General features: G+C 27.8%; 1 protein-coding gene across 1 annotated transcript; it reads left to right on the top strand.

Annotated features, from left to right (window-relative positions):
* Nucleotides 1–3,772: 3,772 nt before the first annotated feature.
* Nucleotides 3,773–21,078, top strand: LOC129940452 (uncharacterized). Its single transcript, XM_056048798.1, has 3 exons — nucleotides 3,773–4,099; nucleotides 20,051–20,226; nucleotides 20,284–21,078. The coding sequence occupies exons 1-3, from the start codon at nucleotides 4,007–4,009 to the stop codon at nucleotides 20,843–20,845; spliced, it is 831 nt and encodes a 276-aa protein (XP_055904773.1). The 5' UTR covers nucleotides 3,773–4,006; the 3' UTR covers nucleotides 20,846–21,078.
* The last annotated feature ends 61 nt before the right edge of the window (nucleotides 21,079–21,139 follow it).

The following is a 21,139-nucleotide window of genomic DNA, read 5'->3' as shown; positions in this document are numbered from 1 at the left end:
ATTTTGAGAAAAATTAAAAAAAAAAAAATAAAAACCTAAACAAATTTTTACATGTTAAAAATTGATTTTCGATTCAAATATTTTTTCAAAATTTGAAATATTGGCTTGAAACTAATTTTATATTATAAGAAATATTGTTTTCAACATTCGATAAAATTTTGAAAAAATCGAATTGACAGTTTTTTACAAAAAATAAAATTAAAAAAAAAAAAAAACATTCTAAAACTTGGTAAAAATTTACTTTCGACTCAAACCGCTTTTAAAAAATTTAAAGAAATGTATTCAAACTTATTTAATTTCACAGAAAATTTGTTTTCGATATCCAGTAATTTTTATATAAAAATCCAACAGTCCGTTTTTTCATAAAAAATAAAATATACAAAAAATATTACGCAAATTTGGTAAAAATTGATACGAGTACATATAGACAAACTTTTAAGCAAAACAAATCGATAGACGGGATGGGAAGTTATCAGTTATCCCAGCCTCTTTTTTATTTTGTGTATATAGGTTTTTACAATCCGGGCTGAGGTATTGTTGCATTATAATATTGATAAATCCACCGCAGGGGTCGATTTGTTTAGCTAATTTGGCAGTAGATAAGCCAGCGTCTTTGAAGGCTTTGATTTTTCCTGTTTCTGCTCTCGGTTAACACTTTTCCGTGACCTATTTTATGTTTTTCTCAAATAATCGAAATTAAAAAATAAGTTTGATCAACAAAAAATACGAGTCTACTTGTCAAAAAGCAATAGTTTGTATTTGTGAAATATTCAAAAACAAATAATTTCTCTGGATAACAAATGCTCCAGTACATCTGACGATATAACCAAACCAATTGCCTGCTTAAGCGAATTGCCTCCTATATACATAGTTGGCGTGATTTGCTTCATATTCAATATGAGTGTAGCCTCTGAAATTTTTTCATCGTCTTTGAAAGAAGCTGAAGTCATTCCGTTGTTTAAAAATGGTAGTCGTAGTGTTACGAGTCAATACCGGCCAATCTCCATATAACCAACGTTCTCTAAACTTTTTGAAAAACTCATAAAGTATCGTATGGTGGTTTTTCTTGGACAAAAATGTGTTTTTCAGCAATGACCAATTTGGTTTTCGTGAAGGTAGGAGTACTGATGATGCAATATTAAAGTTTTGCAGTAAGGTGAGTGAAAGTTTTAACAACAATAAAAGTGTTCTATAGCGTTGTTTATTGATCTGATTAAAGCATTTGGTTTGGTCAATCATCAGATCCTTTTCGGAATTTTTTCCGGTTTTCGATTGGCTTGCTTCCTATTTATCCCTAAGACATCAAAGAGTTAGAATCGATTGAATATTTAGCGATGTTCAGGAGCTTTCTACTGGTGTTCCTCATGGATCTGTGCTAGTCCCAATATTGTTTTTGGTATACATAAACTCTGTCTTCAAACAATCATCAATTAGCAAAATAACAGCGTTCGCTGATGATATGGCTCTGACGCATGCTAGGAATTCACTATTTGTATTGATCGCTATGTTACAAAAAGATTTGAATGTACTTAGGAAATGGTTTTCTAGGCATGAGCTCATTTTAAGTGAAAAAACTAAATTAATGGTCTGCAATTTAAAACAAACAGCTCCAATCTTGGACTGTAATGTTATCTTCCATTCAGGGACATGTAAGAAACCTAGCTAAGCTACACATTCTTGTGGAAAATCCAGCTTTGAACATATGACACCTTGGTCCAATGAATGTTTTAAAATCGAATTCGTTTATAGTTTTAAATATTTAGGAGTTACAATTGACAAACATTTAAATTGGAAACAACATACTGGGGAATTAAAAAAATACTTAATGTTCGTAACACGTAAAATGCTCTTATTAAAACGAACTTTTACAAAAAATCTATCGACAAGAATATACTTTGGGCTCGTTCATTCTAAGCTACAATAGGGAATACCTAGTTGGGGAGGTGCATATCAAAACACACTTAATCCCATAATTACATCGCAGAAACATATTGTCCGAATCATTTGTGAGAAATCAAGATTAACAAGTAGTTGGAATTTATTTCAAGATCGTCATATCCTGCCGTTGAAACACCTTTTTGTATATAAAGTTCTAAAAGTTTATTTCATGAGAAAGGGACACAGTCAGGTACTCAGAAACTTAAATTACGAATTAATACTCAATTTCTAGTTAATATTCCATTGAGTAAAAGAATTCAATTTTCAAATTATTACACTGCACCAGCACCTAAACTTTTTAATCAATTGCTTTTGAAACTAAAAAACTTCAATATTCTAATTTATTCTTGAAAGCAGTAAAAAGATGGCTCTTTGAAATAAAAAGTTCGATGGTCAAAAATTTGTTTTTAAGTGTAGCATAACTTTTTAGTTTCCAATTTAGTTTTATTCTCAATTTTGTTTTTTAATTTCAGCACGTGGAAAACTACCTTTAACTGCTTTTTTCTAGAACTTGATATCAGTACACAGAGAAAAAAGAAGATTAGGACAATTTTATTATTCCGTTTTCTTGTTATGAGCAATTACAAATAAACTATACAATATGTCCTATTCAAATGGCGAGGAGTGTATCTCAAAACATAAATTTAAGGATTTGATGAAATGCGTGAAAAGTAAAAGATCTTTGAATATTTTTATTTTTCATTTTTAATGAGCTTCAAAATCAATTAATTCACAAATTGTGATTGCTTTTCCACGAATATGAAAACAATGTGAAAGTACTCAGGGCCGATCCTTTATTTGTTTTGCTTACCTCGAAAGCTTATTGAATGGCAAATTATTTTAAGATAGGATAGGAAATTTGCGAGCACACTTTACTTTTAATTTCTTAATGGAATGAAAAGCCCAACACGGTCTTTGTTTTCCAATTCCTTCCTCTCAAATAACTGACTGAAAAGTAATAACTGCGACCTTCAACTTTCAGCTTATAATGTGAATGAATTTCAACTCTCTAGGGAAGATTAATTTCTGTGGAAAAACTATGGGAAGGAATACTCAGAAACCTCGCTGACAATCAATTCTGTGATTCAGGTGGGAAACAAGAAATGTCCCTATTCTAGGTTAACATCCGAAAGGAAGAACATAAACATTAGTGGAAATTAAGCTGTTGGTGAAATTCCACAAAATACAATGCAATACGAGAAACAAAACCAAGCGCAGGATGATTGGATTGTGAGACTTGTCTATCGTGTTCTCCTTAGGGGTCCAGATTGTGTACAAGACAGCATCTGAAAGCGAAACGCTTACATTGGGGTTAGATATCCCATGCATTTTGCTCTGCACACAAGTTGAAGCTACATGCAGAAAGATTTGTTGGAGTTTTGTCTTGTTTTTTTCTGCCTTGAAGATTGTTTTCTAGCTCACGATTTACAAATACAGAATTTCTCCTCATATCCAAGTCATTGATGTCTTTTCGTCGTCGTCGTCGTCGTCGTCGTCGCTGTGGTCTTCGTAGTCGTAGTCGTAGTATTTTTCAAGACATCATCCTTCCCTCCATGCGTGCAATGTTTTTTTTCTGGTTGCTGCACTCCACAGCCAATCAAGCAGAAGATTAATTCAATGAACGCTGATCTTTTGCACAGCACAATAATACAACGGAACACAAACGACAAGCGCTATAGATACGCGAATGGGACGCGTTTGTGAATCTGGTTTTCACCTGGAGATCGCGAAAAGTTGGGGTGGCATGTAATCAAATGGAATCCGTCGCCTAGAGTCCATATAAACCTGAAAACTATTCGCATAGTTCGCATTAGGTTTTCTTATATCACGACGATGTCATCAGCACCTGCTCCTGCACCATCTTCAAGGTTCACCACTTAGCTTCAGCTTATTTGTGGATATCCCTTTTTGTTCGTGCTTACTACTTTTGTGAAAGTGTTTTTAGTATATTGTGTGTTTAGTTAAGTGATTTTGAAAACGAATTTTTTATTTTGCCAAAAAATTAAAAAAAAAGAAAATATTTAACGTCCTTAAAAACACAAACAAACATCCTTGATCCTTTTTAAAAATGAGGAAATCTATACTTCTTTGGATTACCATTCCGATTATAACGGTCCTTGTGGGGAAAGTGTATTCTGCCATCAACTCTGGTGATAATTCGGTAAAAATAAATTTAAACTGTTTAAAATAGTGTAATTAAAAACAAACAATGCTGAACTGATTAAATGTTGATATTTTTGTGTGAAATCAAAAATAAATTGGACTATTCGAAAAAAAAAGAACTACAACTAAATAAGTTTTTTGAAAGTTTACCAACACCAAAATTATGATAACATAAGGGATTTAATAAAAAAGTATTTACATTTTTAACTTTTTTGAGTAGAAAAAGTATTTGAATGATGAGTGTCGTAAAATTTAAGTTTCCAAAATTCAGTTCAAATTACTTGATTGAATCCTCTAGTACACTATTGTTTCTTGGAGAAATTTCAAGCGAAAGCGACATATTGTGTTTGAGCTTTTGGTTTGGTTTTTGGAGAAATTTTAAGGGAAAGCTTTTGGTTTAGAAAAGTGTCCTTATAGTTTGCATACAGATTCTTCATAATGATTTTTAACAATTTTGTTTTGTCTTGAAAATGTTAACGTGTGTCAAACACGAAACGTTTTTTAAATGCTTGAACTCAAAAATATTAGGCTTTAAATATTTAAAATATATTTATTTTTTTAAACAAATAAAATTAATATCAAATTAGGTATAAAATGTATTGATACTATACAAAAATTTTAATGAAAATCGCTATAAAAATGTATGCATATTTAATCTTAATTAATTATTATTATTATTTTCTTTAAATAGTGTAAGTACATAAATACTTACAGAAAATGAAAGATAAAATATTATTTGAGTAAAATTAACTTTGAATTCCAATTTCTCTTCAATTTAAAATTAATGAAATCTTTTATTTCTATTTCATCCATGAATTAAATCGAATTACTTCTATTTTAAAATTTCAACACAAAATATTAATTCTGAAAATGAGAATTGATACCGATTAAGGATTAAAAATTTCTTAAAGAACTTAAAATATCAAAATAATTTGTTTTCGCTTCTTAAAATAAAACTTTGAAGAGATTCACAATAATCGCATTATTGTTCTTATAAATTTGGAAATTATCAATTTTGCATAAACACAATTTGTGGTTTAGGAAAAAAACTAAAAAAATTTATTTGGGGCAAACATCTATTTGTCCTAATGGTTGGTAGGTGGTTTTTCAAATTTTGATTTTAAACAAAAAAACTTTAATACATTTTTTATAAATATATATCAAATGTTAACGGCAAAAATTATGAAAACTATTAAACGAGTCTAAAAAACCTCTAGATATTCAAATCTTAACTGAAGGATTTCTAAAACTAAGTTTTTTTTTTATTATAAGCTGGATTTATTTTGAAAGGAGTTATGCCTCGTCCATATGTAAGCTAAAGTGGCAAGACTTCAAATATCTAAGGTCTTCAATCGAATCACTTAAGATTACTATATCTTGATGGAAAAATAGTTATTCCTGTGAAAGTTAACTTAAAAACAATTACATTTCTAAAATAAGAGTGACTTAGGGTCTTAGTTATAAGGAAATTTAATGTTGATAAGCTATGGACTCTTATTAATAAATGCTTTTTTTGTCCTTATAATATATGGTGATTTTTCGCAATTGTAAAGTCCACTCTAAATTTGAATATTGTCAGCGCCCATAGAAAAAAAGAGGCTGATAACTTCTCATCCCGTCTTTCTTTAACAAAATATTCAAACAATATTTTTTCTTTAACAAAATATTTAAACAATATTTTTTAAGAGATAAATAATTTGAATTTAATTTCCTTACTTGTTCTCCTACAACTTGAGACGAAAACTATTTTTATCAATTTTTTTTTGTTTTTTTACGTTTTCGTATTTTTAACATCCCATATAAAGTAATCATAATGGGTCCTATATGTCGAATTGAAAATTTTGACATTTCTCGACGTTTCAAGGTCCCTAGAGTCAAAATAAAAGATATTTAGAAAGTTGTATGTGCGTGCGTACGTTCGCGACTTTTTTTCGTCTTCCATAGCTCAAGAACCAGTAAAGATATCGACTTCAAATGAAAAATAGCTCTCAAGAAAATAACAGGGGTGTTTTTTACAAAAGCAGTTAAAAAAATGCAAATTTTGATTAACCCTAAATATCTCACGAACCACGCTAAAGACTTGAACTAAATTTTATATTATATATTGTTACGTGATACCAAATCAGTATATTTTTGGAAAAAATCCAATTAACGTTTTTTTTGTAAATCAAAAAAACTTTTAAAAACTAAATTTGTCACCTCGAAAAGTTTAAGATTAAAAAATGATTTAATCTCCAAAAAAATTTTGTGCAACAAAAGATAACGTTTTAAACATTTTGTAAGATTTTGAGAAAAATTAAATTCATAGTTTTTTTTATAAAAAATAAATACCTAAAAAAAACATTACTCAAATTTGTTGAAAAATGAAAATCGACTCAAACATCTTTTCAAAAACTTAAAATTATGGCTTCAACCTTATTTTATCTTATAAAAATATTGTTTTTAACATAAGCAAACATTTTGAGAAAAATCAAATTGACAGTTTTCTTACAAAAAACTAAAAACCTTAAACAAATTTAACAAAAGCTGCTAAAAATTGATATTCGACACAAATAACTTTTCAAAACTTTAGGATTATGGCTGCCAACTAATTTTCACTTATAAGAAATATTGTTTCCAACATTCGGTAACATTTTGATAAAAATCGAATTGACAGTTTTGTTTACAAAAAATAAAAACCTAAAAAAACAATACTTTAACTTGGTAAAAATTTACTTTCGACTCAAATAGCTATTCAAAAATTTAAAATATTGTCTTCGAACTTTTTTATTTCACAGAAAATATTGTTTTCGATATTCAGTAGTTTTTTTTTTATAAAAATCCAACTGTCCGTTTTTTTATAAAAAAAAACGCAGGGGTGCAGTCGTCAGTAGTAGGAAACAGTTTGTAAGTGTTTTCATGCCAATATTGTCTAGAAAACCAACAGTTTGATTCTTTAAGCATTAGCGCGTTGCACGATAATAAATGTTTAATATATTAACAGTAGGTAGACTTTTAGGAGGTGTCCAATAATATTTAAGGCATCTGTTGGCCAGGATCAAAGGGCCGCTGTAGTGCCAACAATAGCTTTTCTTTTAACTTTCCCTATAGGTTATTGATATTGTATTTCTTGTTAAGAGCAGGCCACCATAAAATTAATCCGTAAAACAAAATTGGAGGTACAACGGCTGTATACGTCTACAAAATATCTTCGATTGAAGGCAGTAGTTTAGGTACTTCGCAATTCGTTGAAAAATTGTAAAAAAGGATTATTCTTACGTTTCAAGATTTTGAAGGTCAAAATTAGATGAGGAATGAAGTTCGAGTTTTTGATATAAACAAACTTCTTCCGAAGGTAAATTGTTGAATCTAAAAATACAGGAAATATTTCTAAAATACTCTTTTGATGCATTAGAGGGTTTGTACGACCCAGTCGTGTATTTTGTTTTTTGCAACAGGATGGTAGAAGCATTTGAAAATTCAACTGATATTTTTAAGTTTACATAGGAACTTAACTTGTGATAAGAACTTAATTTTTCGAATTGCAAATGTTTCTTATATCTCAAGAACCAGCAGAGATATCGACTTCAAATAAAATCTGTTGTACAGATAACAAAGCAGAAGGATTTAAAAATAACTCTCAAAAATATTGAGTGGGTTGTAACATTAGCAATTTAAAAAAAAAAAAAAATTTGGTTCACCCAAAATTTATCACGAAATTTGATATTATAAACCATACTAATATTATTTTCAACAAAATTTAATAACCGTTTTTTATGTATCAAAAATACTTGAAAAGAAATACGAACCAAAAATAATTTTAGTCGCAAAAATAATTGTATGGGAATAATGTTGTCTTATAGTAACAACTTAAAATTTCGAGAAAAATTGAACTGACAGTTTTTTTTAGAAAAATAAAAACATCAATAAAAACATTCTTGAAGTTGGTGAATATTAACTTTCGACTTAGATATATTTAAAAAAAAAGAGATATTGGCTTCTAACTGATTAAATTAAAAAAAACATGTTTCAAAATGCAGTAAAATTTTGTGAACTATCGAATTTAGGGCTATTTTACAATAAAAAAGAGGCTAAGATGCGACCCACACTGATAACTTCTCATCCCGTCTGTCGATTTGCCTTGCTTATAAGTATGTCTACATGTACTCGTATCAATTTTTACTAAATTTCCGTACTATTTTTTTGTAGATTTTATTTTTTATGAAAAAACGGACTGTTGGAATTTTATATAAAAACTACTGAATATTGAAAACAATATTTTCTGTGAAATAAAATAAGTTTGAAGCCAATATATTTAATTTTTGAAAAGCTATTTAATTCGAAAGTAAATTTTTACCAAGTTTTAATACTGTTTTTTTTTTAAAGTTTAATTTTTTACAAAAAAACTGTCAATTCAATTTTTTCAAAATTCTATAGAATGTTGAATTTTGTTGAGATAAAATTAGTTTGAAGCCAATATTTAAAATTTTTAAAGAGATATTTGAGTCGAAAAACAATTTGTACCAACTTTTTTTTTAGGTTTTTAATTTTTGTAAAAAAACTGTCAATTCGATTTTTTTCAAACTTTAACTGTATGTTGACAACAAAATTTTTTGAAAGATAAAAGTAAATTAAAGCCGATATCTCAAAGTTTTGAAAAGATATTCGAGTCGAAAATCAATTTTTACCAACTTTTATACATTTTTTTTAGGTTTTTATTTTTTGTAAAATAACTGTCAATTCGATTTTCCTCAACATTTTTCAACATGTTGAAAACAATATTTCTTATAAGATAAAATAAGCTTGAAGCCTAAATTTCAAGTTTTTGAAAAGATATTTGAATCGATATTCAATTCTTACCAACTTTGAGTAATGTTTTTTTAGATTTTTATTTTTTGTAAAAAAAAATTGTCAATTAGATTTTTCTCAAAATTTTATCAGATGTCAAAAACATTATTCTTCGTTGCACAAAATTGTTTTAGAGATGAAATCATATTTCAGTCGTAAAATTTTGGAGGTGACAATTTTTTTTTTTTCAGTTTTATTGATTTATAAAAAAAACCGTTATATTGATTTTTTTCAAAAAATATATCTGTTTGGTATCACGTTACAATATATTATATAAAATTTAATTCAAGTCTCTAGCGTTTTTGGTTCATAAGATTTTTAGGGTTAACCAAAATTTTCACCTTTTTTTCAAACTGCTATGGTAAAAAACCACCCACACAATTTTCTTGAGAGTCCTTTCTGCATCTTTCTGCCTTATTATCGGTATAATAAAATTTATTTGAAATCGATATCTCTTCTGGATCTTGAGCTATGGAGGACGAAAAAAACGTCGCGAACGTAAGGACGTACGGACGTACGGACGTACGGACGTACTTACGTACGAACGTACGTACACACGCACGCACAGACATCTTTCTAAAAATCTTTTATTTCGGCTCTAGGGATCTTGAAACGTCGAGAAATGTTTAAATTTTCAATTTGACAAATCGGACCCATTACAATAACTTCCTATGGGAAGTTAATAAAAGCTTAAAAAATATTAGTTAAACAAAGTAAACATTGGTTTATCGAAAACAATATTTTCCAAAAGATTCAATTAGCTTGAAGCCAATATTTTTAATTTTTGAAAGATATTTGTGTCAAATATCATCAATAAACTTTCAATTCAGTTTCCTCAAAATTTTATCAGATGTCAAAAGCGTTATTCTTCGTTTCAATTAATTAAATATAAAAAATAAATATATAAAAATTAAACTTAAAATTTTCGTTACCTCTAATAATTTTGTTCAGTTTTATTTTATTTATAAAAATGTTGTTGAGTTGAGGTTCAAAATTATATTAGTTTGGTATAAAATTTAATTCAAGTCACAAGCGCTATTGGTTCGTGCGATATTTTGGGTGAAAATGTTAACTTTTTTTAAAATTGCTTTGGTAAAAACAAACCACCCAGTTGGTTTTTTTGGACTTTGAAACGTCGAAAAACTGTCAAAATCTTCAATTCTACAAATCACAATAACGTCCTATAGGAATTTAGTAGCGGGATATGTATAGCTTCGTTTTTGCTGAAATTCGAATTTTTGTGAGGATTACTTTTATTTTTAGTCTTAAAAACAAAACAAAAATCATATCGCGAATCGGCTTAAAACCCTTATCTAAAAGTTTGAATGCAGTCAACCGAATGGCTTGTGATGTAGAGTCGAAGACAGACAGACAGGCAGATGGACGGAATGGAATGGAATGGAATGGACTTTTTTTGATTTCTCTACCATCTTAAAATCACGTTTGATTGAAATCTCGAGTTCGACATTTTTACGAATGCAAAACTTGTTTTAAAAATAGTTTTTATATGTCACAATCACAAGGAAAATCTAGACACATAGGACTTTATTAATATGTAACCAAGTTTAATGATGAGGTTAAAATTTATGTGAAATGGACCTATATTCTATGGACTCTTATTAATAAACGATTTGACATAAATATTAAAGTTTACTCAAAACAATAAACCATTTATAGTTTGAAATAACAAAAAATGCACTTCACATTTGTGACCAATAGAAACAAAAATAAAATAAAACGAAACCAGTCACAAGTTAGTTTAAAATTCATACAATAGCCTTGTTTTTTGGGGTTGGGAAACGATCCGTAGAAGTTTAGGTTTTATTCCTGAAAGTTGAATTAAATATTTGGCAAAATAATGTATATCAACATTGTAAAAAATTTAGCGAAAAAAAGTTTGTAGGTTTTCGTGTTGGGTTAAAAAAGTTGCCAGTTAAATTATTTTTAAACATTTTCAAAATACCAACAATATTTTTCATATAAAGAAATAGTTAAGTTTAAAAATCTAGTTTTGTTAAATAGATATTTAGTTGAAAACAAACTTAAACCAATTTTAGTAGCATTTCTTAAATTTTTAAAAATTGGATGAATGAAATCATTTTGGGAGATATCAAGAACCGAACATCAATTTTTAAGAAATTTGCGTACTATTTTTTGTAGATTTTATTTTTGTATAAAAAAAAACGTAGTTTGGAGAAAATGTTCTTAATTTTTGAAAACCTATGTGAGTCGAAAGTAATTTTTTACCAAGTTTTAGTATTTTTTTTTTGTTTAGGTTTTTATTTTTCATAAAAAACTGTCAATAAGATTTTTCTCAAAATGTTACCAAATGTTGAAAACAATATTTCTTATAAGTGAAAATTAGTTGGAAGCCTAAATTTTTGAAAAGATATTTAAATCGAAAATCAATTTTACCAACTTTTGCTAAATTTTCAATTGAGTCGTTATTGCTCCCAAGTTATTAAATTAGTAAACATTGGTATAAGTAAATTGTGAAGAAATTCTCTCAAAATTCTCTCTATCCGCAGCAGGATTTCACTTTTCCTTTTATCTGCAGAGATTCTACTCGAGATGTTGCGTTTGTTATGCATATCGATTTCAACTGTACTACCAAAAAAAAATTTAAACGTAATTTTAACAATAAAAAGAAAAAAAACATTGCAACACATTTAAAATATAGGTACAAACACTTATTCTAAGAAATCTAAGTACGAGACAATTTTTTAAAAGCTTCTCTTGCTCTTGAAGTTTTTTTTTGCTCTTTTGAAAATACATACATATGTTAAAAACTGAAATGAGATGATTTATCTTTTCAGTCTAGAAACATTTTCTTTAGAATTTACATGCATAAAGTACCTGTCAGCATTTACAAGAGGTACAATATCTTTCCTAAAATTCAATAAAAAATCATCATGTTTTTGGTATGTTTACCATGAGCTTATTGTGAAAAGAGAATTGACATGACGAAGTTAAAAGTACTTCTTTTTATTTATGCTATGATTTATTGTTATTTCGTATTTTTCAAACAGTATAAAAATATCTTCTCTAGACATTCGATTTATTTTATAAAATAAATCATAAAGCACTCAAATGGTTTTTTTTTTGTCGGTCATTTTTATGTAAATTTATGGATTTGTTCAACAAAATGTTATTTCCAAACAAAATAGTATTCAAGTATGTACATCAATGTATGTATGTGTAGTGCATCAATCATAAAAACTCTTAAGCACATATTTTTGAAGCACATATTTGGGTTAGAACTGGGTTCTTTTTGCATGGATAGATCCTTGAAAACGGTTCTTTAAAACTTTTTTAATCGAAATGTTTTAAGTTATTTTGAGAGTAAACTATCAGTTCACTGTTTTTTAAATTGTATTTAAAATACAAACATTAATTTTCAAGTTCGTTGGATTCTTTGTTTATAAGCTGTAGGTAGTATGCATCCCACATGCATATAATTTAGTTTGCGGTTGAATACAGGTACACAATTAATGACCAGTGGCCACATAAAACAAACAAGTGGTTTTAAATTAGTTTTTGTTTTTTAAACAGACATGTGTGCTTGATATGTAGTGAAAACAGTAAAAGAGGCTGGAATGCAACTCAACTTTTGTTGATTTTTAGACTGTTAACTTTTTATCATTGTGTGTTTTTGAAAGTTAAACAATAAAAAGATAGATTTGCATGCACCTACTCCTATAACGTTTTCAGGTTCTGACTTATTTAGTTGATAGTACTTAAGTTTCTAGTAGCGAGTGTTTGAATATATCACAGGACCAGAAATTTTAAAACAATAAGCAGTTTAAACAATTCTAGTTCGAGTGATTTTAATGAAATTTTAAATTTTGTCTTAAAAAAACTGCTTCAAATCTTGTCGATATTTTTAACTTACCATAGGAACATTACGTCTGTACGTCCGTACGTTCGAGACGTTTTATTCGTCGTCCATACTCCAAGAACCAGAAAAGATATCGACTTCAAATAAATGTTGTTATACAGATAATAATGCAGAAAGGGCTCTCCAGAAAATTGCGCGAGTGGATGAACATTTTAAATAAAATAATTAATATAAATCAGTATAATTTTGGAAAAAAATCAATACAAAAAAAAATGTGTGCAACGTTTTTAATATCTGGCTGAATTGTGAGAAAAATCGAATTGACAGTTTTTTTTATAAAAAATAAAAACCTAAAAAAACATTACTCAAAGTTGGTAAAAATTGATTTTCGATTCAAATATCTTTTCAATAATTTATGATTCAATCAAATTTTAACTTATCAGAAATGTTGTTTTCAACATTGGAAAAAATTTTGAGATAAATCGAATAGACATTTTTTCAATAAATTAAAAACCTAAAAAAAAATAATAAAAGATAGTAAAAATTGATTTATTGTCGATATTCAGTGTTTTTTGTATAAGAATCCAATCGTCCGTTTTTGTAAAAAAAATAATACGCAAATTTGGTAAAAATTGACGCTCGCTTCTCGATATTTCTCAAATTAATTTTATTCATGCAATTTGTTTATAAATATAAGAAATAAAAAAAGTTAAAAAATGCTACTCAAGTTGGTAAAAATTTGTTTTCTACTTTTTAAAAAAACTTGATATTGAAAGTAAACTAATTCATATGAACAATATTTTTGGTAATTTTTAAATTTTTAAGAATAATTCAACTGACAACTTTTTTGACAAACGACGAAAACAGATAAAACTTTTAAGCCATACAGACGGGATGGGAAGTTATCAGTGTGGGCTGTATCCCACCCTCTTTAAGTTTCTTTTTTGAACCCATCACAGGAACGGACATTTGAAAAAACAGTAAGCAGTTTAAAAAATTCTAATTCGAGGGATTTTAATAAAATTTCAAACCTTGTCTTAAAAAAAAACTCCTTCAAATCTTGTCGTTGTTTTGATTTATATTTTTTATTTGAGTGCTTTCGAAAGGAATACTTCCAGACAAACCTACGTCTCATTCCTTTTAAAAATGGGGGAATACAAAAGATAAGAACAATTACAGCTCTATTTATTTGCTTTTGTTTACATCAATTTTTAACTTCCCATAGGAAGTTATTGTAATGGGTCCGATTTGTCAAATTGAAAAATTTGAAATTTCTCAACGTTTCAAGGTCCCTAGAGTCGAAATAAAAGATTTTTAGAAAGATGATTGTGTGTACGTACGTCCGCACGTTCGCGACGTTTTTTTCGTCATCCATAGCTCAAGAACCAGAAAAGATGTCGACTTGAAATAAATTTTGTTATACAGATAATAAGGCAGAAAGGACTCTCAAGAAAATTGCGTTGGGGGGTTTTTCACCATAACAGTTAAAAAAAAAAGAACCAAAATGTTAACAATAAAAATATTTCACGAACCAATCACGCTAGAGACTTGAATTAAATTTTACATAATACATTGTAACATAATTCCAAACAGCAATTTTTTCAATAAATCGAAATAACTGAAACCAAATATTTGTCACCTCGAAAATTTAATTTTATCTATAAAACAATTTTGTGCAACGCAAAATAACGTTCTTAACATCTCGTTCAATTTTGAAAAAATATGAAATTGACAGTTTTTTTGAATAAAAAACCTTAATAAAACTTGAATTACGACTCCAATATCTTTTGAAAAACTTGGGATTATGTTTTCAAACTTATTTTATCTTATAAGATAAATTGTTTTCAACATTTGGAAAAATTTTGAGAAAAATTGGATTGACAGTTTTCTCTACAAAAAATAAAAACCTAAACAAAAAAATTAATACAAGTTGGTAAAAATTGATTTTTGATTCATATATTTTTTTTAAAACTTTGACATATTGGCTTAAAACTACGTTTATCTTTTAAAAAATATTGTTGTCAACATTAAGTAAAATTTTGATAAAAATATAATTGACAGCTTGACAGCAAACACAATACTAAAACTTGGTTAATTTACTTTCGACTTAAAAAGCTTTTAAAGATTAAAAATATTGTGTTCAAACTTTTTTTATTTCACAGAAAATTTGATATTCAGTAGTTTTTTTTTAATAAAAATTCAACAGTTTTTTTCATAAGAAAATTAAATCTACAACAAATAGTACTCAAATTCGGTAAAAATTGATGTTCGGTTCTTGATATCTCTCAAATTAATTTCATTCAACCAATTTGTAAAAATTTAAGAAATGCTACGAAAATTACTATTTCTTTATATGACAAAATTGTTGGTAATTTTAAAATTTTTAATAATAATTCAACTGATAACTTTTTTAAACCCACATGAAAACCTTCAAACTTTTAAGCAATTCAAATCAGCGAAGGGATGTGAAGTTATCAGTGTTGATCGCATGCCAGCATCTGAGTTATCTTTTTTATTTGAGTGGTTTCGAAGGAATACTTCGAGACAAGCGTAAGTCTCATTTCTTTTAAAAAAAGAGAATACAAAAGATAAAAAAATTACAGGTCTATTTCTTTGCTTTCGATTACATCAAGAAGTTAAAAACAAGAATTCTGAACTATATCAAACATATACAATTTTGTTCAACTATTCTCAATTTCGTTTAAAGAATGGCATGTCAAGTGAAGATGTTCTTTTAGGTTTCAGTTTTAGTATTTAAAAGGGTTAGTGATGAAAAAAAATTCTGTGTTAGACTTTTACCACCAACTTGCTCATAGGAAATAATATCTTGTCGGTTTTCGTGGCTTTATGTTGTATTGGCTTGCTTTTTACCTCAAGAATAGGTCTTCAAAGGTTAGAATAAATTGTCTTTTAAGTGATTCTGCCTCTGAAATTATGGGAGTTTCATAAGGCTAAGTCGTTGGGCCTTTATTTTCATCAATTCATTATTCTCTTTAAGGTTTAAAGCAAACTTAACAGCTCTTTCGGATGATCTACGAGTATATGGATATCTTATAAATCTTCCAACAGCGTACTAAATTTATTTGTTGGGATTAAAAACGACATTCGCGTTTTAGATGTCTTTTTAATAACTCACAAGCTGGTTTTCAGTTATAAATCTAAATTAATGTTTATGAAATAATATGAATGAAGTTAGTAATATAAAGTTTTCCAAGAATGATTTTTGCTTTCACTTTGGAAATTATTTTTTTTTTACCAAGTTAGACTTTATCTTATGGGTTTTATTCATGGTGCAATTTTAAATGTGCTGTCTTATCTCTCTTCATTTGTTTTAAACATCTTAAGTCTAATAAACTTATTTTGTTCTATGTTATAAGGTTTATAAATAAATGTAAAACTTTACAAAAATAATATTTAATTATACAAATAAAAAAAAAACTGTTCATCCTGCAGTAAATAAAAGTAACAGCGAAAGAAATAAAAGTATTGCAATTTTGAAATATTAAAATATATTAATGATATTTTGATCTGGTGATTTCTTTCGAGATATGTTCGAGAATTTTAATCAATATAATTGCGTTTTTGGTGGAAACACCGTCTTTAAATATTTAAAAAAATTGACAACAAAAATTAAATGATATTAAACAACTTTAAAGTCAGCTTATCAAGATTAAAATTTAAGTACATTTTTGTTTATGGTTAAAATTTTATTTCCAATATAATATTTCCAAAACCTTAAAAAAAGACGATGTGGCCTACACTGATCCATCACGTCTGTCGATTTGTCTTGCTTAAAATTTGTAGGTTTTCCTGTTGGGCTAAAAAACTTGTCAGTTCAATAATTCTTAAAAATTTAAAAATTGCCAACAAAATGTTGCATATAATGAAATAGTTTGATTCCTAAATCTATTTTTCTTAACGAGATTTTTAGTTAAAACCCAATTTTTAAAAATTTAAGTAGCATTTATTGTAAGTTTTTATTTTTTATATAAACAAATACAAATTGGAAGAATGAAATTAATTTGAGAGATATTGAGAACCGAACATCAATTGTTCAAAAATTTGCGTATACTAGATTTTAGTTGATTTCATTTTATTTTATGAAAAAAACGGATTGCTGGATTTTTAAGAAAAATAATTAAATGTCGAAAACAATATTCTCTGTAAGATGAAATAATTAATTAAGTTTTAGTTTTGCTTGTTTAAGGTTTTTATTTTTTGTAATAAAATTCGATTCTCCTTATAGTCTTACGAATGTTAAAACAATATTTTTTATAAGAGAAAATTAGTTTGAATCCATATAGTTTCAAGTCTTTGAAAAGATATTTGAGTCGAAAATCAATTTTGATCCATTTTAATTATTTTTTTTTAAATTATTAATTTCTTGTAAGAAAAATTATTAATTTGATTTTTATCAAAATTTTACCAGATGTTTTAAATTTTATTCTTCGTTGCACAAAATTGTTTTGGAGATAAAATCAGTTTTTGTTCGTAAGATTTTCGAAATGGCAAATATTTTTTTATTCAGGTTTTTGATTTATAAAAAAAAAACAGCTAGTTAGATTTTTGTCCAAAAATATGTTTGTTTTTTGTTATCGCGTTACAATATATAATAAAAAATTATATTCAAGTCTCTAGCGTTATTGGTTCGTAAGATATTTAGGGTTAACCAATATTTATACTTTTTTAAACTGTTATTGTATAAAAGCACTCACGCAATTTTCTTGAGAACCCTTTTTTAATTATTATCTGTATTTAAAAAAAATTATTCGAATTTGATATCTCGTCTGGTTCTTGAGCTATTGACGGCTCAGATATCTTTTTAACACATCATTCTAAGAAAAGTAAAAAAATTGAATCAACAATATTTTTTCAAAAAACTAAAACGTACATTACTTAAACTTGCTAAAAATTGATTTTCGACTCAAATATCTTTTCAATAATTTTAAATATTAGCTTCAAGCTACTTTCGTCTTGTTGAAAATATTTTATTTGACATTACATAAAATTTGTTTTAAGTTTTTATTTAAATAAAATCTACTAAAAAATATTAAGCAAAATTGGTAAAAGTTGATATTCGATTCTTGATATCTCGTGAATAAATGAAGGCATTGACTTCAAAATGATTTCAATCATTTCTAAATTTTATAGTTAACGTAAGAAAAATCCAATTCATATTATGTTACACAAAATTAAAGTCTTAAAAAATCCTATTTAGAAAAATTAAACTAACGACTTTTTTTTTACAAAACACAAGAACCTACAAAAACAACAAAAAAATAATAAAAAAAGGTTATCGACTCAATCAGTAGTAGAACAAGGAAAGATATTGACTTCAAATTATTTATACCACACAAATAGAAAGACAAGATCGCAAGCTATCAGTGTGGGTCCCATCCCATCCCCTTGTTTTTGTTTGCATTTTAAAAAAAATTGTCACCTCGAAAATTGAAGAACAAAAAATGATTTTATCTGCAACACAATTTTGTTTTCAACATTCGATCAAATTTTGAGAAAAATATAATTGACAGTTTTTTTACAAGAAAATAAAACCCTTAACAAAACATTACTCAAAGTTATTTAAAATTGAATTTCGACTCAAATATCTTTTCAATACTTTGCGCTTTTGGCTTCCAACTTATTTCATCTTTCTTAAAAAAAAATATTGTTTTTAACATTCGGTAAAATTTTGAGAAAAATCGAAATTAAAGTTTCTAATAGAAACCAAAAAACATTATTCAAAGGTAGTAAAAATTTACTTTCGACTCAAATTCCTTTTCAAAAATTTGAAATATTGTCTTTACTTACTCTTGGAAAATATTGTTTTCGAGATTCAGTAAATTTTTTATGAACATCCAACAGTCCGTTTTTTCAGAAAAAAAAAAAAATAAAATATTCAAAAAACAGCACGCTGCATTGGTTTTCGACTAAAAATCCTTTTAACCTTTTAAAAAAGACAAAACGACAGACGCGATTATCAGTGTTTGTCGCATCCCAGCCTCTTTTTTTGTTTTTTACGCTACAAATCCTTATACGCTACTTAGATTTAGAAAAATGGACCTTCTCTTTTATTAAGCTCCTTCACTGTTGAAAAGACTTACGATCACTTTAAAAAATCATAACGTTCTTATACTCGAAACATGTCACAATTAAATTAAATTTAATATTTTTTGTAGATAAAATGGCCATAGAAAATTAAAACAACACAAACAAGCTAATGCTCGTCATCAAAAGTGTTAAACTCATAAGCTTTAAAACTTTTTTAAAGTGAAATGTTTGTAGTTTTGTAAATTTATAACCTAAATAAAAATGTTTTACACGTTTTAATCAATTTCATTGTTATTTTATCCAAAACATCATAACATAATACCCACAACCTTCAGAAATGATTGGAATTTAGTGTTATGACAGTGGGCTTATCCTTTTAAATAAAAACGCCTAAAAATCAATTTTAATACAAACAAAGCGATAGAAATACAAAATTCTAAAAAATATTACATTTTAGCATAAATTAAAAAAACAAAAATTTAAATAACAACATGTTTAAGCACCTTCGCTTCATAATCATTGACATGTTTTTAGAGTATCAAATTTTAAAACTAAGCTCTGAGGATTTAAACATTTTTCCTGAGGGCAGGAATTTAGTAAAATATTTCATTGTTTTCAAATGAAAATTTAAAACTTAATACCAAAAGAGTATAAAGAGAATATTTTGGAAAATAACTTCTTGATTTTATTTTACCATTGAATTCAATTTTTAAATCCACTCAGGTACATTTTTCAAGAGGAATTAATTTAAGTAAAAAACTTACTGCAGTTAAAAGAAAATTATGATACTCTTTAATTTTAAGAAATCCCCTATTTTTAACATCACAAACTTCCAAAAACTATTCTTTGATAACTCTGATAATTAACATTGATGAAAATCTAAAAAAAGGAAACGATGGCTCTTAGTTGAATGTTCAAAAAGGCTAAAGGGAACACAACTAAGAGCTTCAATAACACACAATTATTGTGCGATGCTTTTAGAAAGCAACATAATTATGAATTTAGCAAGGATCTTCAGGAAATTAAATTAATAAAAGTTCTTTTTTGGTGTTGAAAAACTTTCTTTTGCAAATTGAAAATCTCGAGGCTTCTTTTACTCAATTAAAAAGTTTTACTTCAAGGTCAATAATTTTGGTTGTATTCTTCTCGTTTGTTTTTAAATATTAGTTTAAGGCTTCCACGTGTTGAATATTCGTTTTCGAGTTTTGTAAAATTTTGTTGAATACATTTTTGCAGATACAAGCAGTTAATCGAAATCAGCTGGAGGAGGGATTCTTGAGAAAGTTGAACACGAAATGTAGCCAAAGGGACAACCATTCGTGCATGATGCTAAAATTAATCGTCTATATGAATCGAATATTCAAGAAGTCATCCATTGATGTCAACGAAAATGTCAAAGTCACAGAAAATCGGTAGGGTTTCAAAATAAATGAGAAAATTAAATTTTATGTCTCTTTTGCGTTTTCAAGAGGAGTCGATATTCCCGACGATCCAGACGAGGACATTCTACTGGCTCGTGAGCTGCAGTCGGACGATGAAACCTTAGGCCTTCTCGTGGCAGGCAAAATATGGCGTTTCATTCGTAGTCGAACACTTCGATATAAAGTCACAGATAACGCTGAATTTATAGTCACCACCGAACCGAAAGGCAACATTAACCTCGGCCTATCGGTGAGTCCCACAGAAGTGCTGGAGGAAGGCCGTGGCAAGATGAAAAATATGGGTCCTTTGATGGCAATGATGGCAACAAAGATGGGTATCATCGGTGCTATCTTAATTAAGGGTTTGATTCTGCTTACCGGAAAGGCATTGATTGTGTCCAAGATTGCACTGCTCTTGGCTGTTATCATAGCTTTGAAGAAACTTCTAGGTCAAAAGCATATATCATATGCAGAGCCCCACCATGATACCCACAGTACGGGATGGGGTCGAGCTTTTGATGGATTTATCGATGGCTTTGCTGGAGTACCTGCTAAAATGTTGGATGTTCATGAAATGGCTTATTCAGCTCAACAACCAAATCCAATTTAGTTTTTTTTTCTCTTTCTTGTTTTTGATTTTTGATTAAAATTATAAAACAATTTGTAAGCGTGTGGTAGTGAAGATTATTAATATTTTAAATTTCATTTTTTCTTCCGACTAAACTATTTGTTTTGTTTAGATTTAAGAATTGTTATGTTTTCTATATTTTATATAAACTTACCATATGCCATTTGTTAGATAATGCATCTTTCTTGCTCTTTACTCTCTTAACCTTCTTCCATTACCACTGTGATACAATTTGAAACAAAATAATAAAATCAAACTAATAGCATTAAATTCATT

Source organism: Eupeodes corollae, chromosome 1, assembly GCF_945859685.1.
Source record: "Eupeodes corollae chromosome 1, idEupCoro1.1, whole genome shotgun sequence".
Lineage (NCBI taxonomy): Eukaryota > Metazoa > Arthropoda > Insecta > Diptera > Syrphidae > Eupeodes > Eupeodes corollae.
Note: the sequence above shows the minus strand (reverse complement) of the source record. Positions and strands in the feature narration are given on the sequence as shown.